General features: G+C 34.2%; 2 protein-coding genes across 4 annotated transcripts in view; one reads left to right on the top strand and one right to left on the bottom strand.

Annotated features, from left to right (window-relative positions):
* Positions 1-1979, top strand: part of LOC126969720 (rho GTPase-activating protein 15-like) — a 75265-nt gene extending 73286 nt beyond the window's left edge. For all 3 annotated transcript variants that reach the window (XM_050815274.1, XM_050815272.1, XM_050815275.1), the window contains one exon: positions 123-1979. In XM_050815274.1, the coding sequence (XP_050671231.1) occupies positions 123-330 (208 nt within the window). In that variant the 3' untranslated portion in view covers positions 331-1979. The remainder of the gene's footprint in view (positions 1-122) is intronic.
* A 5084-nt stretch (positions 1980-7063) lies between these two features.
* LOC126969741 (uncharacterized) lies at positions 7064-12557 on the bottom strand. The gene has a single exon (XM_050815305.1). The coding sequence runs from the start codon at positions 12555-12557 to the stop codon at positions 12033-12035; it is 525 nt and encodes a 174-aa protein (XP_050671262.1). The 3' UTR covers positions 7064-12032.
* Positions 12558-12616: the final 59 nt, after the last annotated feature.

Here is a 12616-nt window from a genome sequence, read left to right as displayed (position 1 = left end):
CAAATACGATATGGGGATATGCATTAGTATAAAAGTTCAGTTTTTTCGAATCGCCAACTTGAATTTTTTTTTCTATGTCAATTCTAATTCCACCAAATAAAATAAAATTCAAATATTTGCAGAGTAACATACTACAGTGAGCGCAACAGAATGCACAACGCAAATCTCGCCATAGTATTCGGCCCAACTTTACTTTGGGCCCCGGATGAGCAAGCTGACAGAATGGCCATTGACTGCATACAGCAAAATAATGTTGTGGACATCCTCCTCAACGAGTTTAAAGAAATATTCGCCGAGGAAAACGTCGGAAAAGGAAAGAAAAAAGCGTGATTAATATTTACTCCACGTTGGGTTCCGTGACTTAAGACTGTTTGTGTATTGGATAGTGTTGGTGCGTTTAGTCAAATACCAATGGAAGAAGAGATTTACTTTAGTACTTGTATTGGTTATATTATGTAATATTAAAGCGTGAGAAAATAAAGTAAATTTATATTAATTTATTATACAAGAATTACTAATATAAAATTAAACATTTATTAGTTGAATAATTTATCTAGATGATATACTATTAGCAACAATGATCTCCGGTGTTTTGAGATAATCATGACATAAATTTGATTCATATTCCTTTATGAATGCCAAAGCTTATCAATATGCTGACAATTTCCATTTGAAATTTATTGTGATCAAATGAGACAGAAACAATGTCAAAGAGGCTAGTTAAGTATTAATAGTTTAACTGCCAAGTCAGAGTTTCGAGTGAGTTTACGATTACGTAAATCGTTAATTTGTTGAGGATTATTAATTGTATCCAGTACAGCCAAATTATAAAAATTATAGATTTCGCTTCTAGGTTGACAGTAATTGGACTTTGTTTATTTCAAATTATATTATAAATATTTCAATTTATAAAACAATGAAAAAACGGTTTATTGTTTCGATTGCAATTGATAATTTTTCTGATTTTAGTATGAACATCTAATTCATTGATATGGAAGATTTAACGTCGTTTTACTTTTAATCGTTCTTAATTTAACTCTAACCGAATCCTAAATTTATCAGCTAATATAAATTAACTCACGTAACTATTTCGGAAGAAATACCATCAATAAATTTAATATACCTATCAGAGTTTGGATGATATATCCATTTATATAATAATATAAGTAATTATATTTGTTTATTAAAATTGTATTATTTTTAATTATTTTGGGGCCAACATTGTATATATCCTTGATTAGAGTAGGCTGAAAGCCAGGTGTTTGTGCCTTAAGCAATATGTTTTGTAAATATTCATCATAGATGACGTTATGTGATAGAAATATTAATAATACAGTCCATTGAAAAGACAGTCTAGTCCTTATTTCCTAATGGACCATGTAACGGTAAACTTATAAAATGTATCAGTACAGAAAAACGTATCGGAGTGGTGCGGAAAAGTATCAACAATGATCTTAAAATTATTTTTATTATTCCGGTTAAGTTTACCGTTAAATGTTTAATTAAGTGACAACATAATTGAGCTATAGAAGATGTGGCACCACTGAAGTTATGAGATTTTTAACAAAATAGATTACTATTTAAGTTTGAATAGTAGTTTGATATAAAGTATTTTTAATAAATAACCAGTCGACATTGAGGTCATTCATTACACGGCTGCTAAGTTTAACCATAAAAAAATTCTCCAATAAAAAATAATATTCATGTGGTGCCATTCTACTGTCTGTGTGTACTACTAATGAATACATCTATGTAACAGACCATGTAGAGATATAAAAGTTATAATGAAGATGTATCTAGAAGGATTTATTTAAGCAATCGCTTTTATATGTTCGTGTACATAAATTATTTGTCAGTGGCTTGGAACCAAAGTTTACTATCGGCTGATGATACCAATAATAATTGTTGAATATTATTTTAATAAGTAAATGCTTGGAAACGAAGTTACATAAAATAAAATACAATATTATACAGAAAAATGTTGTGTTTATTGTACATACAAGATTCTGGCCTAATCATAATTTGGCAAGTCTACCACACGGCCTTCTAATATGGTATTCTTCAATTTTAGAAAGCTGTCATGGAACCTTTATCCAAAATTGCACACTTTTTAGGGCAGGCAAAATAAGTTGACAGCCTAAACTTTGGACCGAATTTCTCAGACACATCTCGATATTCTAGGAACTAGTTATCAAGGTTTACTATAGTGCAATCCGACATACTCGTTTTCTTTGGACACGTATCCAGACGGGCCAGTCAGTCCACAGAACATCTTGTCGTCCAGAGTAAAGTAGAAAGCAATGGTCTGACTAAATCAAATCTGCTGTCAAAAAGGATGCTAATACTACGTAATAACAGGTGGGTGTCTGGTGACTTACTAAAAAAATTAAATTCAGTTTAGTATGAAACGTGCAGTGAGATTTGATGCCAACATAAAAACTGATAATTTCGTCGTCATGATGCCACTACTAAAATGATATCGAATATAGGAATTAGGGATGTAGCGATTGTATGAATGTTGTGGGCCTCCAATGTGGCATTCAGCACAGAGTAGGTTTTTAGTCGGTAGAAGATGAATACACCCGAGCCCGACATAAGGGCCCCGTTTCGAGATCTTCAATACGTAAATGTATTTTCCTCTTTAACAAAAAAAAAATAATGCTGAATTGTCAATATCTATATTTTACCTAACCATTGGAAATTTGTCTACTCCTTTCTACATCTAAACTACTACTATGCATATAACATAAAGGAATTTAAATAATAAATGCCGTTTTTATGGTTCTAAAAATATTTTTATTTTCTGATATTTCTATGGATTTGCATATAGCTTTCAATATCAAATCTAACAAGGCCTCGTGCGTATATTCATTACATTCTCTACGATCTCTCCTTATTTCCAACTGCTGCTTGTCATGTCCATATCAGCCTGCAGCTGAAAATATTAAAAAAAATCCATTCAAGACGTTGCTCTACTTGTGTATACAGAGACTGGAAACATTTGCAGCACACAATTACATTCAGTCCCTTCTAGTTTGTAATTCTATATAAACTTATTTAATTTGTATATTTAATCCCAGAAGTGACCGAATTCATACAATATACAATACATACATAAATAAAATAGACAGTTTACTATCTTGTATATATATCTGTGGGAGGCTCCTTTGCACAGGCACAACGGCGCCTTTTTCTGCCGTTAAGCACTAATGTGTAAAGATTACTGTGTTTCGGTCTAAAAGGCGCCATAGCTATTTAAATTACTGGGCAAATGAGACTAAACATCTTATGTCTCAAGGTGACGAGCGCACCTGTGGTGTCGCTCAGAATATTTGGCTTTTTCAAGACTCCTGACCGACATGCATTGTAATAGGCAGGGCGAATCAATTACCATCAGCTAAACGTCCTGCTCGTCACGTCTTACTTTGATAAAAAAAAATGTTTTGTACAGGGGCGTGCATATCATATATAGGCAATTAGGCAGTGCCTACCTCGTTATGAACCTAAATAAATATAGCACTAGTGGTAAAGTTAATTTACTACCTAACCTACTACAGTAGGCAGTATACAGATAGCATAAACGAAGCAAGCAACATTTCATACAGCTTATGTCGTACTGTCGGACTAATACGCTACTTCAACTAGTTAGATCTACAGTACCTACCATGCTAGAGAACCAATGCACGTCCCTGGTTTTGTATAGACATACAAACTTACTGTAGCAAGGCAAAAATTTATCGAAACCTGAATAGCAGCACCTAAACAGAAGCAATCGTTAACCTTTATGTAATATTATGTAGGAAAGGTTTTAATGTGAATAATATTGTATTAACTATAAAAAAAATTATTTAAATGATTTCACCAAAGTTTCATCTATTCAAAATTTGGCAATGACTCATGCATGCCAGGAAATTCATAGTTGCGGTGCTTAAGGCTTTACTCACCTTGGATCTCCATAAATCGAGTGGGCCCGATAGCATTCTCTCGAGTCAGATGCGAACATATTATGCTCCTGAATTGGTGGCAGATTTTTTACCCTGATTTTTCGGCTTTCCTCATCATGCGTGGTCTAAAAATTATGGAAGGCGGGTTTAGTGCACCCGAGTCCTCAGTAAGGTTTACGCTCGAGTCCGTTCAACTACCGCCCTATTGCCACAACCCCAGTGCCAGTCGATTATAATGTGGAATCAATTACGCGCTGCAGTTTTTTTTTATCATCCTTTCCATAAACAAAAAACAACGATTATAGGACAATGCGAAGTATTTTTAGGTTACCTGGTGTCATAATTATTTTTATGAAAATAAGGGACGACACAAGCAGGACATTCAGCTGATGGTAATTACCAATTGATACGCACTACCCATTACATTGCAGTACCGCTCAGGGTTCTTGAAAAACCCAAAAATTCTGAGCGGCACTACAATTGCGCACATCACCTTGAGACATAAGATATTAAGTCTCATTTGCCTAGTAATTTCACTAGCTATGGCGCCCTTCATACCGACATACAGTCATCTTTACACATTACTGCTTCGCGGCAGAAATAGGCGCCGTTGTGGTACCCATAATCTAGCCGGCTTCCTGTGCAAAGGAGCCTCCCACGGGTATAATTATGCTAAAAGGACTTAATCTTTGTTGGGATTAAATTGAAACTATATTGTTAGGGTAATTCGCTAGGAGGTTGAGAATTAAAATAGGAATCCAACTAGGTACAAACTATTACTAACACTCTGCTTTCACCTGTTCGCCCATCGAATGGTAGGGGGCTGGGTCCTAGTCAAACAGCTCTAGTCAGCATCATTTACAATATATTAAAAAAAAACATTGAATTTATTTTAATTTAAATAAGTCCCCAACGCTGATAAGATAAAATGTTAAATGACTTAGCAGCAGATTTGTAGCTGAGTGTTTACAGCTTTAAACAGGCGTTGACAAAATTAAAGATAAAAATATACCTTTGTTTCTTAACTTATATACATTGCCGAACCATGTGGGTCTCTCTTCAATCAATCATCGACCAGTGCCTTGAAGAAACTTGTGTCCTCTATCGAGTCCTCTCTTGAGAAGGTCGCGGAATGGGGTAAATCGAACCTTGTCCAATTTAACACTCAAAGTTGCGAGTTTACCACTAAAAAACCCTATTTGTCGTATCACCTCTCTTCGACAACACTTCCCTTAAAGCCTCGCCTATTATCGGAATAGTGGGACTCGAAATCTTGAGCGATTGCCGCGCATGTTATATGGAGTATTGCTGTCAACTCTGGTTTGGCACACCCCATTATCAGCTCTATTCTTCCTTCTCTGGTGTTGCAAGAGTATGTAGGCGGCGGTGATCACTTAACACCAGGTGACCCGTACGATCTTTTGTCCTCCTATTCTATAAACAAAAATATAAGAAAACTCAACGAAATGACTAATTAATAATAATTAATGAGTAATTTCTCACCAGATTCACTTGCAAAAACAAGGTATTTTTCATATGTATTTATAGATCCCGAAGGCTAAACTCCAAAATGTATCCAGTGTTGATATAAATATCTACAAACTATAAAGGTACGGTTCCATTATCATGATTGCCTGATGATAATGGAACTTAACATAATAACTTCACCATCTATATCAATTTAGAAGCCATAATTACACGCAATCGTAACATTTATTTTCATAGTTAGTATTTTATTAATAAACCATCTTGTGCCTTTGGATTTATAACCTTTACGTTAAGTTTTATGTTTGTCAACAAGTCGAAAAAGGTACATTTTCAAGTACCTATAAATTGAGCCTTTTGCCCTAAAACAAACGTTAACAACTAATTATTTGTAACTATCTTAAATTTTTATGGTTTATGTATTATTTTTGGTTGTTTCAAGAATCCTGTTTCCTGCCGCCGACTTCCACCTTCGCACGACACGCCACAAGTAAGGATATCAACACCATCTGGATGTGTGGCAGTCCTCCACGGTGCAGTTTTCAAGGAGCTTTCTTCCACGTACTACAAAGCTGTGGAATGAGCTTCCTTGTGTGGTGTTTTCGGGACGATACGACATGGGTACCTTCAAAAAAAGCGCGTACTCCTTCCTCAAAGGCCGGCAACGCTCCTGTGATTCCTCTGGTGTTGCAAGAGATTGTGGGCGGCGGTGATCACTTAACACCAAGTGACCCGTACGCTCGTTTGTATTCCATAAAAAAAAACCGGACCGGCACTCCCTTGTAATGGGCAGAGCGTATTAATTACCATCAACTGAGCATACTCGTCTGGTTCCTTATTGTCTTTATCAGATAATATATATTGCCCATCTAAGATATTTTAAGCTGTCCGAATTATATATAAGTATCTTCTGGGTATCCTCGACGTTGCGATGATCATCATACGATAACTGAATGACCTGACTGTCTTCTAAGATTTGCTGAATAAAACACACTTCTCTCTCTGGTATTTTCTGGTCGACATGACAGTAGAACGTATTATCAAAAGATAACAAATGTTATCGTCCTTTTTTAAGCCCTTTAGGGCAGAAACACAAAAGGATAGGAAGCAAAAAAGGAGAATTAAATGTTATTATCACGTAAAGTTTGACTTCTATCTCGATGCATTTCTTGCAGTGTTACAGTAATTTATGTTAAATACAACGAGATAAAACAAATCTTAAAGCTAAATATTATATACTTATATCTGGTGTGGGTCGCGACCTGTGTCGACACTCCAGCTCCTTCTCATGTCCAAGTTACGTCAGTTGGTGCTCTGGCTGCTGCTTCGACTGCCGAAGACAGCAAGCGTCGCAAATATGTCGGTCACAGTGAGTCTTACATCTTTGTGCCGTTTGGTGTCAAAAACATGGCCCTTGGTGCCCAGAGGCGCTGAGAATGTACAAAGTACTTTTCGCCTCAATAGAGCTTCTGGAAACCCAAGCGCTGGCAGCTATTTCGGCCAACGGATCAGCCTAGCTATCCAAAGCGGGAATGCTGCCAGTATTCTTGGTAGTCTTCCCCGTAATGATAGCTTTAATTTAATGTAATCATAGTATTGTAAATATAGTTATGAGATAAATAAAACAAGGCATGTTATCAATAAAACAATATATTATAAACACATATTGTTAGTAACAATAATTAATACAGTACATGCTATCTTTTGATTCTTTTAACAGTCTTTGTCCAAATAGACATTTTTTGAAAATAAATTGAAGGAATGTATTTAAAAGAAATGTCGCAAAGAATACACCCGAATCTGTATGAGGCAGACAGAATGACAATTGTAAATAAGCTACTTTATATTTCCGTCTGTTAGGATAATCCCCGGGTGTTCGGCAATGTTCGCGGATGCGAGGGTGGACGGCTTGCATGCCATGCAACGGAAAAGAACCGCGTCATTGCTGAAGAGGTTGCGGGGTAGCCCTAACATCATTCTGCAAACCATTGCTAGTCATTATGATGCGCCAATTATAAAGGCATTTATGCGGCTTCATGTGCCTGTTTAGTTATAATTATACTTACATAATTTAGGACATTTTACTAACAATTATTATGGATTTTTTTCTGAATTAAAATTATTATTATTATTATAGTCCAAGGTCCCACCGTTCGATTTTGCAGGTACGTGTTTTTTTGATAAAACTAATTTTTACCTCGGACAAAAAATTAGTCTAGCTATTCATTCGTTTTAGAGTCATTGTTCTAGTATATATATTTTTTATTTCTGTGCATGATATAATTATGTATTGTAAATATATTTTAAATGAATGTGCAATGTATTAGCTATAGGTTGCCTATAAAAAATATCCGCAAGTATCTGTATTATATTTTAGACTTTAATTTAATAAATTTTCTGATGAAAACTGCATCAAATTGTACGTAATTTTAAAGAAAATTATCTCAAGAATTGAAAAATATATGTTTGCCAGCTCTTTGTCAGTCTCAACATAAAGGTTGCCAGATGTAAACACGTATATTTTTGTTGATAATTTGTAGTTTTTTTTATAAGTTTAATACAAAATTGAAGTTTTATATTTACTATTTCCAATACAAACGTTCATTTAAAATTATTTTTATCAAAAAAACACGTACCTGCAGAATCGTGCGGTGGGATCTTAGGCTATTAGTATTATGAATATTAAACCACAAGCTAACGAGCTGTAAGGTCACGGTAAGGTGGTCTATACGACAGTATATTCTAAGTCCATGCTCACAGGGTACGAATAGGATATAAAATATATATATTAATCATCATTAAATTCCTGTATCCCCTAGCTGGGGCAGAGGCATCCACAGTGCATCTCCATCGCGATCCGTCCTGAGTGTCTCTCTTAATTTAACTCCAGGTCTTTCCGATGTCCTTCGCTTCGCCAATGACAGTCCGCCGCCATATATATTAATAGTGAAATATAAAAACAATTAAAAGATGCAACGACATAAAAACACAAAAACTTTGGATGGATTCCATACGTATTTAACAATGTTTATTGATTATATAATCAACCTTTGACTATTTATACGTCTAGATAGACTGTGACAGCTGAGAATTAGTCGCACAAAATTGAGGTTCACGATTAAACCCTTTTTCGAGCAATACACGCACACTAACATAAAGTGACATACAAATCCCGAGTGTATAACGTAGCTTGTCAGGCACACTTAAATAACATACCGGGCCTGTTTTCATCGGTTGTCCAGCAGCAAGAGGCTCTATCTAGGCGTATAAATTATGTAAGAAATCAACCTTTTCATACGTTTGTTGGTTCAATTACCAATAACTCTCTTTTTTGTTGACTCTACCATTAGCTACATAAATTTGGCATGAACTTAATTATAATTTTTAAGAATTTAAGTGAAAATCACAACTTTAACGAGGTTCTTACAAGTTATATGATCACTTATCAAATTATATTTGTTTTGTATTAATTTACCTACCCATTAAAATGCAGTGCCGCGCAGGATTCTTGAAAAATCCAAAATTTCTGAGTTTCGTATTCGTTTTGAATTCGTTTGCCGAACAATTTCACTAGCTACGGTGCCCTTCTGACCGAAACACAGTAATTTTTAGGTACACATTACTGCTTCATGGCAGAAATAGGCGCCGTTGTGGTACCCATAATCTAGTCGGCTTCCTGTGCAAAGGAGCCTCCCACTGGTAAGTGTGCGTTGCGGAAAATAGAGGCTAACAGTGCGCCACTATTTCTTTCGACGTGTTCACAACTGCCACAGTCTATATTGACGTACAAGATTATCTAAACTTAAAAAAATATATATAGCGTTATAATAAACAATATAACAATTCTTGAAAATTCTTGTTTGTATTTATAAATAAATTAAAATAATCATTGTTTAAATATATTTATGTGACAAATAAACAATGTACGTATAATAAATAATATTTAATATCATACTTAGATAAGTATAATATTAGATGATAAAAGTATTTAATTCACAAATACATTTATAGAGAAATAACAGAAAAATCAAGTTGGTACGAACAACTTAATTAAAGTTACACTTTTATTCACCTGTATTTAGAACTCTGTTAAATTTTAAACTACTTACGTATGTACTATGCTGTAGGTATGTAATAGTTATTTATGCAACTGTTGTGTAATTAGGGGTATTAAAACACGAATGTGGATTAATATTTTATTGTGATAATCACATGAGTGTTTTAATACCTAATTATCAACAGTTGCATACAAGATTTTATCTACACAAAATATGAATCCTCTAAAATATTCTGAAATAGTAGTAATTTACATTTTGTATAGTGCAACTATTAAAATTCACTTGAATATTATATTCTTTTAAAGCGTTTAAAATATCCGGCGGTTTGCTGTCAAAACTTGAATCGCTCATTTTTTCAAGAAAAATGGCGGGGATTCGAATAACTGCCTTTTTTTTACGGCGCGTGACGTTCTGGTATGAAAAGCGCGTAAACGAAAATGTTCTTTTTTTGAAATTCATACAGATATCACGCATCGAGCAATAAGAATATGGCTGTCTGGTGAAACTCTTTGCGCATGAAGGGATCGAAAAAAACGTAAGGGGTGTTTTGATATGAAATTCAGTACAACATTACAAGTTACAACACTCTTTTCGATGATGTAATGGTTATTAGGACGTTGGGTGTTTTAATGTTGGCAATAAGCTAACTGTTTCAGAATCTTTAATAGAGGAGTTAAGACATGGATGGAGATAAATGATAATTATTGTATTATTATTAACAACACACCGAAAGCTGACAAACACACAGAATCTATTTAAAACCGCAATAACATAATACCCTGCTTGCGTAGATTCTAGGTACTTATATTATGTTCACTTCGAAAATAATATTTGAACAACTATGATAGCGTTAAAAAAATTACAGCTATTTTATTACAAAGCTATCTATTCTTATTTTAATAAATATAATAAAGCTCATAGTTCTCGTCACAATATATAAAGTTATTATTTTTGAATTTGGTGAAAATAACAAAATTGTGCTTAATATTGGAAAACTAAAAATAAGATTCTTAATATCAACAAACTTCCAGTCTCGAAAAAACGTAAAAATAAATCTCACTTAAAAACATCTTCGCGGCAAAATAAAAAATGCATGAATGAAAGCATGAATTTTAATTATGAAACTATTGCAAACACATTTAATCATTACGTATAAATGTATTATTTAGTAACTTTGGTTCGTATCCCACACAAAAGCACTTACAAAATATTATTTTACAATTACATCATAATATATTGTACAAAAAGTGCAAAATGTTCTAGAAACGTGGCAACATTCTTGTATAATGTCACATTAAATTCATTTTTGCATAATTTCTATAAAATTATCGAGTATTATAATTATTATAATAAACATAATTTTAATAAAAGCTCTGATTGGTTTTGAATATCTAAATTTCCTTGAAATTTGCAAACTTATTGTTTGTTGGGTTATAAATACAAATACTATTCGTATTTGATAAATAAAATAGTACCTACTGTTCGCTGAGAGTTGATAAATTATTGATAAAGCGACATTTTTTCCCGCGTCGTTCATCCCAGCGCGTTCCGATTTTATGGTACGAGGGACACAGCTGTTGTCAAGCGCAGTGTCGCTTAACAACACTTGCGTTCAATTATATTATTACAATCCATCGTTAAAAATAATTTGCAGACGCAATTCGTGAGTGTAATGTGTTTTTATCAACTCTGGGCGGTTTTGTATTGAACTTTATTTAAACATTCTACACATTTTTACTTTCCGTACACGAAAATATGGACTTATAAATAAACATTATCTGTAAATAAAGATTTATAACACGCCACGCAATAAACATTAAATTAAATGCTTTCCGTTAATACATAAATATGTACATGTTAGTAAAATATACGTTTAATATTTAAACTCATTAGATACTTGTAACCCCCCACAATAACTAAAATGCAACGTGCCAGTAAGTAACGTCTGTACGGACCTTAAATGAAATAGGGCAAAATATAGAGTCTTAATGTTCCTTCTGTTCGTTCAATTGGCAACATGGTAGACAGGGATAAAAGTACTAATCGGGATGTGCTTGGGTCGATATTTCTGTTTAGTTTGGTGTTGCAAAGTGTGGTGATAACTTACAAACTGACGACCCTAAGACTAAGTCTATCTATTCCACATAAATTACAAGAAGTACAGAAAAATCTGAAGGTTTTTATTTTACACCACAAAGTTTACTTCAGTTTTACAATAAGCGTCCTTGAGCGTAAAGGTCACGCGATATCGTAATACAGGCTTCGAATCATCATGTCACATTATACTCCATTTTTTTTATATTTTATTGTTTAGGTTGCATTTATATCGTGTTACATTATGTAGTCTCATGGAAAGTTACAAGACTAATATTTTTAACAAAACATAAAGAATGGCAAATATCCCCACCATCACGCCACTATCGTACAAAACTTGTGGGTTTTGGGATAAGGATTACTACAACTAATTAACATTAACATTCAAAAGCACTGCAGTCTCTCTGCATCACCAACGATATAGAAAACTACTTCGGCACTACTGGTTTTGCTAAATTTCATCTGATTCCGATCTAATAGAATCGTAATTGGACGTTTTGCTTCTAAGCATTCTAAGAAACGAACCGACAGCAAATATTGTCCGCCTGTGTCTGTGGAAGATGCCCTGATATAAAGCTTCCCGTAGCGCCTTTCTGTCGTCTGACATGGTTGGCTGTGTGCTTAGTGTTATGTCAGAATGGGCCACAATGGACTTCTGATGTCTTAGACCACCGTGTTTCTTTTCCAACGATTTCTGATTTGGTAAACTCATCGTGGACTCTATCGATGAGTTTTTAGTCTTTCTTAAGTTGAGTATTTTTTTACCAGAAGTCTGAGATTCCGATGAAGATCTTACTGGTGCTAATTTTGATCGATATAATGGATTGTTTGAACTCTCCGGCACCACTATGTCTACTGACTTTTGACTTATAGCACTAGAGCGGGTTAATGTTCTTTGAGAGCTAGTTGGCTCCATTTTTGGCACGAGGTCTTCTTTTGGCCTCGCCTGTTCGGACTCTATGGCAATCATCGTCATTAATAAATGCTCAGTATTATTTAAGCGAACAAAACCTTATTCATTTGATCCTTCAATAG

The sequence above is a fragment of the Leptidea sinapis genome, chromosome 19 (genome assembly GCF_905404315.1).
Source record: "Leptidea sinapis chromosome 19, ilLepSina1.1, whole genome shotgun sequence".
Taxonomy (NCBI): Eukaryota; Metazoa; Arthropoda; class Insecta; order Lepidoptera; family Pieridae; genus Leptidea; species Leptidea sinapis.
This window is presented reverse-complemented; position numbering and strand designations above follow the sequence as displayed.

Excerpts from the sequence above, each read along its gene's own strand:
- LOC126969741 (XM_050815305.1), bottom strand. The coding sequence starts at position 12,557 with ATGACGATGATTGCCATAGAGTCCGAACAGGCGAGGCCAAAAGAAGAC.